The sequence below is a fragment of the Rhinoraja longicauda genome, chromosome 3 (genome assembly GCF_053455715.1).
Source record: "Rhinoraja longicauda isolate Sanriku21f chromosome 3, sRhiLon1.1, whole genome shotgun sequence".
Classification (NCBI taxonomy): Eukaryota; Metazoa; Chordata; class Chondrichthyes; order Rajiformes; family Arhynchobatidae; genus Rhinoraja; species Rhinoraja longicauda.
The window spans coordinates 76,850,954-76,867,596 of NC_135955.1; the positions used below are offsets into that span (position 1 = coordinate 76,850,954).

The window sequence follows — 16,643 nt, forward strand, 5'->3', positions numbered from 1 at the left end:
CATACGAGCACATCACCCTATTATCCACAGAGTAATGGAAAGGCGGAGAGCAGTGTGAAAGTTGCGAAGTCATTGCTGAGGAAGGCTAAGGCTGCCGGAGCTGATCCTTACCTGAGCCTACTAGCTTTTCGCAACACACCAACACCTGGCATGAGTAGCAGTCCAGTTCAAAGATTGATGAACAGACGTACCAGGACCATTCTACCGACTACTCAGAGGCTGCTCAAACCTGAAATTCCAAAAAAAGTAAGAGATGAGTTGAGAGCAGCTAGAGACAGACAAGCAGACTACTACAACAGAGGATCTCAAGATCTGATTCCCCTGAAAGCTGGCGATCCAGTTCGAGTGAAGCCGACCGATAATCGACATCAGTCCTGGAGGAAGGCTGTGGTTGTAGGCCGTGTTGCGCAACCCAGATCTTATGAAGTCAGAACCGAGGACGGCGTCGTCTATCGTCGGAATCGGCGCCATCTGAGGAAGACCAACGAGCCATTTCATCGCGTTGATGTTGACCTAGAGGACCTGGTGACGTTGCCTGAACCGGAGCGAGAAAATCGACCTATGAGCCGACCACCGGTCCCCAGGGAGCATCAAACCCTGACAACAAGATCTGGTAGATGCGTTCGAAAACCACGCTATCTGCAGGATTATGTGCCCAAATAAGGATAGGGCCTGTACATGTAGTTAAATATAGATGTAACGCTATTAGGTTATGTTTAAAAAGTTAATGTTATATTTTCGGTTATAGTTTGATATGCATTGTTTTATGTAATGGCTAATAAAACGAAATAAATAAACAAACAAATTAATAGATAAAAAGGGAAAGGGAATGAGGAACCAGACATGTGTGGTTCAAAGTTTAGATAATTCCGAGCACTGAACTGTCGCAGATCCAAGGGAGGAAAATTTGGAAGCTACCACGGAAATGGATTGTCAAAGGCATGTTGGAAAATGGACTGTTGGAGACATGTTGGACTCAGTGAAATAAGATACCATGGAAGAATTTAATTTATGGCTATACATGTAAAGTTCCTGTACATATCTGTTTTGTATATAAAGGGGGATGTTATGGGAATAGCGCACCCGGTGGTGCAGTACCGGGGATATATTACCCATGAGGCTGTAGCCAGGGAGATCCTGAATTAAAATGGCTGAACCCAAGACTCGAGTGTAAAGCCTCTGTTAATTAGTTGTGTAGCTGTACTGTAGCAGGTTACAGAAAGGAAACACACTAATAAAACACAGCGGGACAGGCATCATCTCTGGAGAGATGGAATGGGTGACGTTTCAGGTCGAGACCCTTCTTCTCAACCCGAAATGTCACCCATTCCTTCTCTCCAGAGATGCTGCCTGACCTGTTGAGTTACACCAGCCTTTTGTGTCTACCTTCGATTTAAACCAGCTTCTGCAGTTCTTTCCTACACTTCCTGTACATATGTTTTGATTTAGTTGTACCAGTAGCAATGTAAGTTTGTTGATATTATAATAGGCTATACTTATTTTTGTTGCTCCCTACATCAAACAAGAACAATTGGCAGCAACAGCTAGTTTAATGTTCAGAGTTACAGTGCGCAGAATTGATTTATGACAGAAAGATGGATGCACATCTTACCTGGTAGAAACTGTTATTGCTATAGGAAAAGGAGCATGTGTTTGGGGGCATGTTGCATAGTGAGCAGGAATTCCAATGATAGGTCATCAACCCGAAATGCACCGTGTTTTTCTTTATCCACCGATACTGCCTGACCTGCTAAGTATTTCCAGCATTATTTAATTTTATTTCTGATTTTCAGTATCTGCAGTCTTTTGCTTTTTTGAAATTTAGTGGATTAGCCCATCTTTAGAAATACAATTAGAGAAAGGTATGTAGGTTAATTGGCTGGGTAAATGTAAAAATTGTCCCTAGTGGGTGTAGGATAGTGTTAATGTACGGGGATCGCTGGGCGGCACGGACTTGGTGGGCCGAAAAGGCCTGTTTCCGGCTGTATATATATGATATATGATAAAGGTCCACTTGAAATTAATGCTGTTCTGCAGCAGATTTAGATGAGAAAAAATAACAATAACACATTACTTGAAAATAGGTACAATCCAATTTTCTTATCAGTCAATGTTTTCTCATGGCTTAGGGAAATCTTCAGCAGCTAAGTAGTTACAAGGTTACGGCTTGGTTATGGTATTGTAGGAAGTTGGGGAAATCAATGCATATGTCTGGAAGCTGAGTGGAGCCTCATTAATGGTTCTGCTAAAACTAAACATGCTTCATCTTATTTCCTGAATGACTGACTGTTCATATTTTCGTTTAGATTAGACATTGTATTTTTATTTACAGTAACTGTCTTGCACAAGAAGTTCAAACCCCAAAGGTTTTGTTCAAGGTCCAACCAATAATACAAAGTTTAAGAGGAAATTAGATCCTGGAGACTGGATGGAATGTGTTTAGAATTTTGAGCCAGTGAGAGCTGACGTCAATGCCCATAATAGAGTACGGTCTGAAACCACTTGTGAGAGTGGTGCAAGTACATTACTTGCAGGAAACCTGAGTTTTTTCTCTTTTTTCTCTTTCCTCCTCTGAATGAATTCATTTTGTTCTACTTGCATCTTCTCCTCAACAACTGCAATTTACAAACCTTGCTACCCAGTCCCAACTGGCATCCCTGTCATATGTATCATTGTCTTATTTGACCAGGTATTCCTTTCATTCCTTTCAATATAATTCCGGGTATTCCTTTCTACTCTTTGCCTTGCCTACTCTTTCTCCACAACTTAATACATATTTGATTCATAATGTTTCTCAGTTCTGATGACATGGATTTGCAACATTAACTAGGTTGATGCTGAATACTTCCAGCATTCTGTTTTTATTTACAATTACAATTAAATTTCAATAGTGTCTGAACTTATCGCACAAAACCACAGCAGAAACAGCTAGTATCAGGAATACAACAGATGTTACGCAAGTGTAATTATACAAACATCTAGCTTTTGCAGTGGTAGATTTTGTAAAGAGAAAAGCTAGTGTGGCAAAATACCAATTTTTAATATTTTTCGATACTATTAAATGTTATGGTTTTTCTTCCTCTTTGAATTAGAATTTCAATATTTTCTAAGCTACTTTTTGACCAATTTCTCTTTTCTAAATCAATTTCAATGCTTTTGCGCTCCAAGGAATAAAGTCCTAGCCTGCTCAACCTCAGGCCCTTGTGTCCTGGCAACATGCTCATAAATCAATTTGCACCATTTCTGATTTGACACCATCTTTCCAATAACATGGTGACCAAAACTGAACACAATACACTAAGTGTGACCTTTGCAACATCTTGTATAACTGCAGCATGACCTTCCAACTTCTGTACTCAATAATCTGATGAAGGCTAAATGGCGAAAGCCTTTTTGACTGCTCAAAATCATGCTTGTGTCCCAGTGTAGTTCGAAGTCCAGTCTTCAACTGGGAGACGACCTCTCAACAAAGCAATGTAGCCCTGGGCGCACAGGTTACTGCAGATTAGGCCCTCTTTCTGCACAACTGGCCAACACTGGCAAAAGTCTTTGACAACTAATGAGGTTCCTACCACTGGCTCACTGGCTGCTTAAAAAAAGAAATAAACTTCTGGAGTTACCCGCTGAGTTACTTGAGCACTTTGTGTCTTTTTAGTTGCTCAAGCATCTGCAGTGCTTTCACTGGCTGTAAAACCTGTTAAAACCCTGATTGGGTCACTGGCTCATAAACCTGTTACAAATCTGACTGTTTTGTATGTGTATTTAACGTTCACCAATATTAAACCAAAATAAAGTTGTAAAATTAGCATTATTAAAACATTGGGTTAAAAGACTAGAATTATGGATACACTTCAAAACAACTCTTAAACTCCAGAAGGAGTCCACCAGATATTCTGAGCATCAGGGCTGAACCGGAGTTTCTCCTCAGGAATAGCCCATTGAGAGCTTATATGGCAGCACATCCAAGTGAATCTTGGCAGTAGATTGGCTCAATTACATTCTGTGGTCATTAAAATAAGGGGTGTTTTCATGATGTTTGGATTCCCATAACTCAGGAGGATTTGTGTATACAAACAAGTAACTGCAGAAGTTGGTTTACAAAAAAAGACACACAAAGTGTGTGGAGTAACTCAGCAGGTCAGGCAGCATCTGGGGAGAACATGGATAGGTGTTGTTTCGGATCAAAACGTCACCGATCTATGTATTTCATGTTGTGATATATAATATCCATGTAATGTTTGATTGATTGAACGACTTTATAAAGTGGCTTCTTCTTGGACACGTGTCTCCAAAGGACCAGCAGAGAATGTACTTCCTGCAGCAACTGAAGAAACACAATCTGCCTCAGGCAATGATGGTCCAATTCTATACTGCTATCATTGAGTCCGTCCTCACCTTCTTCATCATGGTCTGGTTTGGCTCAACCACCAAGCACGACATCCGGAGGCTGCAACGGATCGTTCGCACAGCTGAGAAGGTTGTTGGCTGCAATCTTCCCCCCATTGACGAACTGTACACTGCAAGGGCCAGGAAGCGAGTGGGCAAAATCATCTCTGACCCCTTTCACCCTGGCCACAAACTCTTCGAAGCACTTGCCTCTGGAAGGCGACTCCGGACTGTCAAAGCAGCCGCAGCCAGACATAAAAACAGTTTTTTTCCACGAGTGATAGTTCTACTCAATAACCAAAGTCTGTAGTCCCTTTTTTGCTCTGGATTATTTCCACCCACATGTTTAGACCGTAATGGTGTATCCTTATTGTTTTGATGTGTTTATGCTTTATTCTTAATTGTTAACTGTATGTTTGTGTTGTCATTTGTGAGCGGAGCACCAAGGCACATTCCTCGTATATGCATACTTGGCCAATAAACTTATTCATTCATTCATTTATTCATTCATTCAAACATGGCGGCAGCGGTGGTGCCTTAGAGAATTGTTTTTTTCCTGCCGCAGTCTGAAGGTCCCGGCTAGGACAGTTGGCACCTTAAAAACTAGCGAAAGTGTCAAGCGCCGAGGGACAGGTGTGGAAGCAGGATTCAAGGCAAGTAAAAGTAATTCCAGCCGCTAAACGTCATGACTACGCTGGGGGAGGGACAGTCAGCAGCATGCTGCGGCGAGTGCTAGGGACGATTGGACGAGTGACCAGCAGCCTACGCAGCTAGCAACCGGTCGCACTCCACAGCACACTACTGGACCGCCTCCCGTGAGCGTTATATGACCACTGACCCCATTAACCGTCAATTCCGGAGTGATTGAGGGTTCGAAAACATGGCGGCAGATGTGGACTAACGACAGCGTGGTCGCACAGCTAGACAGTCAAGCTTTACCATACCAGAAGGCATTGTTTCTCCATACAATTGGCCCGTCAGGACTTTACAACAGTTTCGTGTTCACCAGCGACGAGGAGAGCCGTGAACTAGCCGAGATCATTCGCGCATTCGAGAGCTACGCCATTGGCGAGAAGAATGAGACTTATGAGCGGTACCTGTTCAACAAGAGACAGCAAGAAGCAGGTGAGAACTTTGAATCGTTTCTCGCTATCCTGAGTACACTAGCGAAGTCCTGTAATTTCTGCCAGTGCATGACGGACAGCTTGCTCCCTGATAAGATTGTGCTTGGCATTAGCGACTCGCAGACGAGGAAGCTTTTGCTACAAGAGAGGAGGCTCACTCTCAGCGGCTGTGTCAACATCTGCAAGAGTGCCTAGACGACTGAGTCACATCTCCAAGCTTTCACCGACGGTGGAAGTAGCAAGTCTGCTGCTACTGTCCACAAAATCAGACAGCCGAGCGGCAAGAGGGGTGCTGCTGTGCACCATCCACAAGAGCGAAGCAGTTGGGCTAAGCCAAAGAAAAGCCAAGGCAAGCACTTTCAGAAAGTGAAAGCGTGCACGTACTGTGGCAAGGAGCATGCAATGGACAAACAGCAGTGTCCAGCCTTTGGACAGACGTGTCAGGCATGCGGCAGTTGCAACCACTTTGCCAAAGTGTGCAGAAAGAGAAAAGTGCACAAAGTGGACGACCAGGCTGGCAGTGACACGAGCACTGAGTTCATCGATAGTGTCGCGCTCACAATTAACACTGTGTAGCCCAGAGATGATGTCTACGCATCGATGCTTGCCAGTGGGAAGCAGGTCGACTTCCAAGTGGACAGCGGAGCAAGTGTGAACATCTTGCCATTCAGCTATTTCCATGGCGTAGACCACACACTTGCCCCATGTCAAAAGAAGCTCATGATGTGGCATAAGACTACGATGGATGCAGAAGGAATTTGCCGGGTTAAGCTGCTCAACCCTAATATTCTGTTGAGTTCATCGTGGTCAGTGATGACTTCGCACCGCTGCGAGGGAGCAAAGCTAGTCAGTGAATGAATTTGATCACCGTGAAAGACGACAGTTTCCACCGTGTACACAAATCGTCTGTCGTAAAGGAGAGAGTGAGTAAGGCTGAAGAGCGCTATGCAGAGGTGTTCGACGGTGAACTAGGAGAGCTGCCCGGTGAAGCTCACCTGCAGATTGATGAGGGAGTGCAACCAACCGTCTTACTGCCACGACGTTTACCTCACGCAATAAAGCAGAAGGTGAAGATGGAGCTAGAGCACATGGTAGAGCATCACATGTTCGCATCAGTACATGAGCCGACGAGTTGGGTCAACCAGCTCGTGGTAGCGGAGAAAAAGGACACGAGCAGTCCAACCGTAATTCGCAAGTTGAAAGCTCATTTCACGAGATACAGCAGCCCGACACAAGTTGTGAACGATCATGGACCGCAGTTTGCATCGATCGTGTTTCGCCGGTTCGCGTGAGAATAGCAAAGCGAACGGGAAAGCAGAATCAGCCATCAAAACAGCTAAACGAATCATGACGAAGAGCAACAAATCATGATCCGACCCCTACCTAGCGATGTTTCATCATCGTAATATGCCTTCGCAAGGGCTGAGTACAAGTCCTGCTCAGCGCCTCATGAATCATCACACGCATACACTTCTGCCTTCGACAACAAGCCTACTTGAACCCAGAGTAGTACACGAACACGAAAGCGTGAAGCAGCGCGTTCAGCAGCAAGTTGACAATTACGACAGGTCAGCTAAAGACCTTTCCCCACTTCACGAAAGGGGTACAGTGTGAATGTAACACCTCGTACAAGGAAAGAAGAGTTGGGAGAAAGCTATCATTTCTCGCCGGCCTGATGAGCGTTCATACGTGGTTCAGACCCCTTCTGGCAGCTACCCTCGCAATCGCGTACATCTCCGCAAGACCTGCGGAAATCTACCAGATGAACTAGTCGCACGCCAACATGCGAAGCACGGCCAGACCATCAATGACCAGAGCGCGTCTACAACACCGACCACGACCAACCCGACACAGGCGTTTAAACAACAGCCTGTGGAAGAGAAAACAGCTACAAAGCAAGCTAAGAAAGAGAAAACAGCTACAAAGCAAGCTGACAAAAACAATGACATTGACATGAACAAAACAATGAAAACTCGTTCAGTTCGCACAGTGAGACCACCAAAATATCTCAGACTTTGTGATGCCAGATGTTATGTTTGATGATGCATGTTTTTCGAAATGACAAATTTATGGTAATGGAGTTCATAAATGTCATGGTCATAGACAAGTGTAGTCACATTGTACAGTAAATTTAAAAAAATTAGAGAATCAATGTTTAAGGTACATTTACGTGTAAAAATATATATTTTTTACAAGATAAATTGTACATCTGACAGTTTTTATCTTTTGTTAAAAGGGGGGATGTTGTGATATATAACATCCATGCAATGAGTGGCTTCTTCTCTGAAACGTGTCTCCATTCCTCTGGCTATGCATTTTGTGTCGCTTCTATCCTTATCATCTAATCTCAAGCATTTTGTCTTTTCATCTCTGGCCTTAGTCCAACCATCTCCAAACAAAAACCTCCCACACTGCCATCCACCTATCGCTTGCCAGACTTTGTCCTGCCTCCATTTCTCTTCCTGCTTTGTCCCCCTCCTCCACCACTACAATCAGTCTGAAGAATGGTTCTGACCCAAGATGTTGCCTATCCACGTTCTGAAATGCTGCCTGTCCTGTTGAGTTACTCCAGCACTTTGTGTCAATTGTTAAAGATGTTAGCAGCACATTTGGAAAGCAGTGACTGGATCGGTCAAAGTCAGCATGGATTTATGAAGGGGAAATCATGCTTGACTAATCTTCAGGAACTTTTTGAGGATGTATCAAGTAGAATGGATAAGGGAGAGCCAGTGGATGTGGTGTATGTGGATTTTCAAAAAGGCCTTGACAAGGTCCCACACAAGAGATTCGTGTGCAAAATTAGAGCACGTGGTATTGGGGTTAGGCTATTGACATGGATAGAGAACTGGTTGGCAGACAGGAAGCAAAGAGTAAGAATTAGCAGGTCCTTTTCAGAATGGCAGGCGGTGACTAGTGGTTCGGATGCAAGGCTCGGTGCTGGGACCCCAGTTATTTATGTTATTTACAATATACATTAACGATTTAGATGAGGGAATTAAATGTGACATCTCCAAGTTTGCAGATGACACGAGGCTGGGTGGCAGTGTGAGCTGCGATGAGGATGCTATAAGGCTGCAGGGTGACTTAAATAGATTGGGTGGGTGAACAGATGCAAGGCAGATGCAGTATAATGTGGATAAATGTGAGGTTATCCACTTTGATTTCAAAAACAGGAAGGTAGATTTTATCTGAAGGGTGTCAGATTAGGAAAAGGGGAGGTGCAACGAAACCTGAGTGTGCTTGTACATCAGTCACTGACAGTAAGCATGCAGGTACAGCAGGCAGTGAAGAAAGCTAATGGCATGTTATCATCATATCATATCATATATCTACAGCCGGAAACAGGCCTTTTCGGCCCTCCAAGTCCGTGCCGCCCAGTGATCCCCGTACATTAACACTATCCTACACCCACTAGGGACAATTTTTACATTTACCCAGCCAATTAACCTACATACCTGTACGTCTTTGGAGTGTGGGAGGAAACCGAAGATCTCGGAGAAAACCCACGCAGGTCACGGGGAGAACGTACAAACTCCTTACAGTGCAGCACCCGTAGTCAGGATCGAACCTGTGTCTCCGGCGCTGCATTCGCTGTAAAGCAGCAACTCTACCGCTGCGCTACCGTGCCGCCTTCATTGGCCTTCATTGCGAGAGGATTTGAGTTTAGGAGCAAGGAAGTCCAACTGCAGTTGTACAGGGCCTGATGAGACCACACCTGGAGTATTGTGTGCAATTTTGGTCTCCTAATTTGAGGAAGGACATTATTTCTATTTGAGGGAGTGCAGCGTAGGTTCACCAGGTTAATTCCCGGGATGGTGGGACTGACATATGCTAAAAGAATGGGTCGACTGGGCTTGGATTCATTGGAATTTAGAAGGAATTTAAACATATGGCTCCTACAGATTGGACAGGCTAGATGCAGGAAAAATATTCCTGATGTTGGGGGGAAGGGGGGGGGGGGGGGTCCAGACCCCCCTCCCCACACAGTTTAAGAATAAGTCAAGTCAAGTCAAGTCAATTTATTTGTATAGCACATTTAAAAACAACCCACGTTGACCAAAGTGCTGCACATCTGACTAGGAAAAAAAGAAACATACAGTGGCAGGCAGCCAAAACACAACGGCGCGGCCATCTTGAACAAAATGTTAATTCAATCACCCACAGTCCAACAATAAAAGCACTAAACAGGCACCCAAATTACCCAACCCCAAAAACCCCCCAAAACACAGTCCAACAATAGAAGCATTAAATAGGCATTCAAATCACACACCCCAAAACCCCCAAAAACACAGTCCAACAATAAAAGCATCAAACAGGCACTCAAACCACCCAACCCCAAAAACACACAAAAAAGAAACATCCATCAAAGAAACATCCATCACAGTGAGTCTCCACCAGTCCTCTCTCTCCTCACTGTGATGGAAGGCCACAATGTCTTTCCCTTCTCCTGCTGTCCTCGCCCGCGGTCAGGTTGTTGTGGTTGCAGGCCGCACCGGACGGTCCACAGCGGGCCGAGTCCAAGGCGCGTCGCGTCGCAGCCGCTCCCGCAGCCTCCGAAGACGGCCGGCTCCGCCGATGATAAGTCCGATCCGGGGCGGGCGAACACGCTGTCGCTGCCGCTGTTGCTGCACGTCGGGGCGGTCGTGGCTCCCGACATTGAAACCCCCGCCCAGCAGAGAAATATCCCGCGGCCATCTTAGGCCGCGCCGGACGGTGAAATGTCCGCGCCCCATGCCCCGCGACCCGGGGCGGGCGAACATGCTGCCGCTGCCGGAGCTCCCGATGTCGGAATCCACGCGGCCCGAACCTAAGGCAAGTCGCAGCCACTCCCGCAGCCTCCGAAGACGGCCGGCTCCGGTGATGGTAAGTCCGATCCACGGACTTGGATGGTAAGTCCGATGGAGGCTGACAGCTCCAGGAGTTGGGCCGATGGTAGGCCGCAGCAGGAACGGAGACACGGCCCAGAAAACAAAGGTCGGGTCTCCGTTCGGAAGGGACACATATTTACAGTGTTAGTTTCCCCCTCCCCCCCACATACACACATAGTACACAAACACAAAACACCACATCACAACTACAACTAAGACAAAAAAAAACAACAAAAACACAAAGACAAATGGACCGCAGGTGAGCGGCAGCTGCTAGGGCAGTGCCGCCATTTTGTTTTGTGGGTAGGCCATTTAGGACTGAGATGAGGAAAACCTTCTTCACCCAGAGAGTTGTGAATCTGTGGAATTCTCTGCCACAGAAGGAAGTGGAGGCCAATTCACTGGATGTTTTCAAGAGAGAGTTAGATTTAGCTCTTGGGGCTAAAGGAATCAAGGGATATGGGGAAAAGCAGGAACGGGGTACTGATTTTGGATGATCAACCATGATCATATTGAATGGCGGTGCTGGCTCGGCGGGGCCGAATGGCCTATTCCAGCACCTAATATTTCTATGTTTCTTTTTGTAAACCAGCCTCTTCAGTCCTTGTGTCGTCAAGTAATTTTTGGTAAATGTTACGCAAACTAACGTGAGTGAGCAATGATGTTGAACATAATGGCTGCTCCAGGATAACAATGAACATCACTGAAGTAGTAAGCAAATGAATGGTATACTTGGGTATAATATATAGATAAGAGCATTCATTTGGGGAACATAATTGTATTAACTATATTTTTGCTACATAGCATTCTACTTCTGTTACTGCATGGTGTCAGACTTCATTAGGTCTACACCACACAATAAAAAAGCTGCAAAAGCAACGGGTAATTGTTTCTGACCCCAATGTAATCAATACTTGTTTGAAGAAAAGAAAGTGACTCAAAATACACTCTAGATGTTTTACCAATTACTTTGTTTTTAGTCAATGCATTCTGATTTCTGGAGATGTATAAATTCTCTAACAACCATACTTTTCCCAGTAATAATGGGTTGTTTTTGAAAGGATCGCATGCTTACCTAGCCTAAATTAATTCTAGACATACAGGATTAAAAAAATGATGTAAAAATTGGATCTCACAATGTTGTTTTGTGAAGCTTGCATGACTATTGAAGTCTTCACAAAGCTGCATTGTCAACCTTCCCTGTGTAATTCTGTGCTGAAATCAAAATATTCATCAATTTATTGCAAATTCTCACAGCAGGCCAGATATTTTGCCTGGCCTCTGCAGTCAGCTCTAGTACTACTGAGGCAGCCTGTTGTAGTTGTTATTCAATCAGTCCATGAGTGTCTTGCAATATACACCAATGAGGCAGTGAGGCAGTGAGGCTTCATTGTGGTGTGTTGGATGCTGCACCACATAGCCAGACAAGGCAGTGGCCTTGGCTTGCAGACACCAAGGGTCTTGAGGAACACCTTGTTGTCCTGCCTATTCAAGAGAGCAATTAAATCTACCAGGAGAAGCCCCAGCTAAGCATAAACAGTTTCAAATTCCAACATAATTAAGGGGCTTGTATGGATTATAAGAGATTGGAGAGAGGTCATACAGCTGACCAACATGCCCCATTTTCACTGGTCCCAATTGCCTGCATTTTGCACATATACCTCTAAACCTATCCTATCCATGTACCTGTCCAAATATATTTTTATTCATAGGCTGATTTTAAGAAAGGACTCTAGAAGGTAACATTTCATACACAAAACCAGTGACCCCCTCCATACTACAATCTGTAAAATCAGCAAATGACAACAGCTGAATTTAGCAGGTTGTGGTCTTAAATGGTCTGGGCTACTGCCTGAAATTGATGGTAGCTAGTCAGTGTGAAGCGACAGCAGCTGGGAGTGATGCACATAATAATTTTTGATCAGATTGGTATTCACTGGATAGGGAAAAGCACCAGCAGGCTAACATTTCATGCCAACTAATTCTGCAATCATATCATATCATATCATATATATACAGCCGGAAACAGGCCTTTTCGGCCCACCAAGTCCGTGCCGCCCAACGATCCCCGCACATTAACACTATCCTACACCCACTAGGGACAATTTTTACATTTACCCAGCCAATTAACCTACATACCTGTACGTCTTTGGAGTGTGGGAGGAAACCGAAGATCTCGGAGAAAACCCACGCAGGTCACGGGGAGAACGTACAAACTCCTTACAGTGCAGCACCCGTAGTCAGGATCGAACCTGAGTCTCCGGCGCTGCATTCGCTGTAAAGCAGCAACTCTACCGCTGCGCTACCGTGCTAAGCCTCTGTGATAATTGCCTATTTCATGACACACAATGCGACACAACTGAAGACATTATCACAAGTGTGTCTGATCAATGTTGTATAATACATCCTTGAAAAGCAATTATTTTTCTCGAATGCTTTCCCACCATTGCTCTCAATTCCAATTTCCTGCATAAAGGGTAATCGTAAACAATGGGCATATGACCTTGTAGCGTCTATCCCTTAGAGGTACCCATGATGAGTAATATAAGAGCAGAAAAGGTAGGGGAGAAACCTCTTGAGGTAGAAAACAACCACTTTAGAGATCATGTGCAATCATGACAGCACAGAAATGGGCCCTTTGGCTAACCATGTCCATGCTGCCTGTTGCATATATCCTTACTAATTCCATTGGTTGTACAGTTTATGTCTGGCCAATAAAGGCAAGCATCTCATTTGCTACCTTTACCACCTTATCCACCTGTGCTGCCATTTTCATTGATCTATGAAGTTGTACCCCAAGATCCCTCTGTCATTGGCACTTCTTCCAGTCTTACCATTTACTGTACATATCCTACTCTTATCTGACAATCCAAAATGTGCTACTTCACATTTGTCAGTATAAAATCACTTTTGCCATTGCTCCACCCTACTTTTCAGCCTATCATCCTTGTTACCTTCAACTCCATCAATTTTCATAGCATCTACATATTTACTTGTCATATCTTATACATTCACATCTAAGTTATTAATATATATCATAATTATCAAGGGTCCAGCACTGATGCTTGTAATACATCTCTGAATACAGACTTTCAGACAGTAAAGCAACTCTCCACTATCACTCTCTGACTCTTATTACCAAGCCACTTTTGATCCTATTTGCCTGTTTGTCCTGAATCTCTCAGCCTCTAACCGTTTGCACCAGCATACCATGGAGAACCTTGTCAAAGGCCTTGCTAAACCCTGAATAAACATTATCTACAAGAATCCCCTCATCAATATGCTTAGTAAGCACATGAAAAACGTTTGTAAAATTTGTGAACTGTGATGTGTGGGAAATCGTGGAAGGTTAGATCGGATAGAAAATTGGTTTATGGGAAAAAGCAGAGGGTGATGATGAAAGGTTGTGAGGCCTGTGACTAGTGGTGTGCCTTAGGTTTCAGTGCTGGGCCCATTGCTGTTTGTCATCTCTGTCAATGATTTAGATAAGAGGTGTTATTATCAAATTTTCAGATGACACTAAAGTGGATGGTATTGTAGATTGTGAAGATGGTGGTCAAAAATTGTAGCACAATCTTGATCGTTTGGGCAGGTGGGCTGAAGAATGGTTGATGCTGAGAAATATGAGGTGTTACATTTTGGGAAGACTAACATGGACAAGTGAATGGTAGGGTTCTGGGGAGTGTGGTTGAGCAGAGAGATCCAGGAGTACGAGTACATAGTTCCTTGAAAGTGGCGTCTCAGGTAGATAGAGTGGTCAAGAAGACTTTCGGTACATTGGCCTTTATCAGTCAGTATTGAGTATAGAAGTTGGGAGGTCATGTTACAGTTGTACAAGTCATTGGCGAGGCCACATTTAGACTATTGTGTTCCGTTTGGGTCAATCTGTGTATGAAAGATGCTGATAAGCTGGAAAGGGTACAGAAAAGATTCACGTGAATGTTGCCAGGACTCGAGGGTCTGAGCTATAAGGAGAGGTTGAGCAAGCTAAGACCTTATTTCTTGGAGCTCATGAGGATGAGGGGTGATCTTATAGAGGTGTGCAAAACCATGAGAGGAATAGGTCAGGTAAACGCATAGAATCTCTTGCCCAGGGTAGGGGAATCCAGAACCAGAGGACATAGGTTTAAGATGAGGGTGGAACGATTTAATGGCAATTTAAGGGGCAATGTTTTTACACAAAGGGTGGAAGGTATATGGAACAAGCTGCTGGAGGGAGTAGTTGAACCATTTTCAATTCAACCTATTATTGGAATGCAGGCACATCATATAATTCCTCTCTCCATTAGGATGACAATGCTAATACATCAATGAAGAACATCATGTTTCAAGCTAAACTGTACATAATATTTAATTTTCTCATTCAGTATCAATAAATAGCAAGATTAATGTCACAGGTAGGGAATGAAAATCTAAAAATGCAGGAAATCTGATATAAAAACAAAGTACTTGAAACACACAGGGTCAGGTGGGATCTGGGGAAAGAGAAACTGCAGCTTCAAGTCTGGGATACTCCACTGGAACTGGGAAAGAGAAAGATAAGCTAGTTTTCATTAGCAGACAAGGTGGGGGAGAAATAGTTTTCATTAGCTGACAAGGTGGGGGAGAAATAGGTACAATAAAGGGAATATCTTTGATAGGGTGAGGTAAAATATAGGGGTGGCAATTAGGATCCAATTATGCTGCTTTGTCTGAGTTATGTATTGTTAATAATAAGGCTGGTCTGCATAAATCCATGCCCACCAAGCTGGTCTGCATAAATCAAAAAGAAAAACTGAGCGAAAATGATGGCAGCACAAATTCCAGTTCTGATATGGACAAAGAGCCAAGGTGGGTTCCTAGAGTTGAAAGGTGAGGGACACTGGTGCATAGCTCCGGTATTGCTGCAGACTCTCTATGTCTCATGGCGAAGCTATGAAGGAATTGTCACCAGCAATGCCACCATTGCGACAGCAGATGAATGAATATTTCAACAACTAAATGCTGAAATTCCCATCAGTTTATGCATACCCTGTGAACTTTTGAAACTTTCTACAGTTGACAGAAAGTTCTGGCATTATCCAGTCAGGTCTCTCAATGCCCCAATGTCAGCTTTAACTGACATGATATTGTCAGTGTGTTCCTTTAACTCTCATGATATTCTCCCAGTTGTACTGCGAGTTGGCAAAGAATGGTGTAGTTTATATTCAAACTTCAATATATGCAGATATATGTGATGATCTCAGTTGCTCGCTGGGAAAAAAAATAGATATACAAAATAAATTGCCCTGGTCAATCCCCTGATATAGGCAACTAAACATCGTCCAAGCAACTTTACATCTCCCATCCACAAGCATGCCACTGAGAAAAATCAACACATTGCCTCTTCCCTTTTTAAACACGCAACATCAAGTATTTGCACAGTCCATTTTATTGGGGGCAAGGATGGGTTTGAGGAAAAGAAATGAAAATTGGGTACCATCCATGCAAACCATTGACAGCTGGTAATTATAAATTGGAATATGTAGAAAGGAACTGCAGATGTTGGTTTATACCGAAGATAGACACAAAGTGTTGGAGTAAATCAGAGGGTCAGGCAGCATCTCTTGAGAAAAAGGATGGGTGACGATTCTGGTCAGAACCCTTCCTCAGAATGAAATGTCACCCATCCATTTTCTCCAGAGATGCTGCCTGACCTACTGAGTTACACCAGCACTTTATGTCTATCTTCAATTATAAATTGGAATCTGATATAGGTATCACACTAAATATTGTAATATATCTATATGTCACTGCTGAAAGCATCAGAATGTTCTCTGCATTCTTGAAGCATTGAAATATCTGTCTTTTTCTCAGGGACATTCGACCAGCCATCATAGACCTTCATTAGCTGTTGGAGAGTTCACAATGCCCAGCTGTGGAGAAACTTTTGTAAGTATTGCAACACAAATAAACAATTAAGCTGTTCACAGATTTATAAGAAATCACAAAAATACTGGATTGGATTCTGTTCTTTCCATCCAAACTCCTGAATGACAGATGTTGAATAAACTACTTCTCTATTGTATTTCCAAGACGATAATTGTAGATATGAATTTAATCATAGAGTCTTGGAGGATACAGTGTGGAAACAGGCCCTTCTGCCTAACTTGCCCACACCGGCCAACACGTCCCAGCTACACTAGTCCCACCTTTGGTCCATATCCCTCTAAACCTGTCCTATCCATGTACCTGTCTAACTGTTTCTTAAACGTTGGGATAGTTCCTGCCTCAACGTCCTCTGTTG

General features: G+C 43.8%; 1 protein-coding gene across 1 annotated transcript in view; it reads left to right on the forward strand.

Moving 5' to 3' along the window:
• Nucleotides 1-16,643, forward strand: part of LOC144592115 (multiple C2 and transmembrane domain-containing protein 1-like) — a 368,260-nt gene that overhangs the window by 41,067 nt on the left and 310,550 nt on the right. The window contains exon 2 of the mRNA XM_078396486.1: nt 16,214-16,288. Coding sequence (XP_078252612.1) covers nt 16,214-16,288 — 75 coding nt within the window. The remainder of the gene's footprint in view (nt 1-16,213; nt 16,289-16,643) is intronic.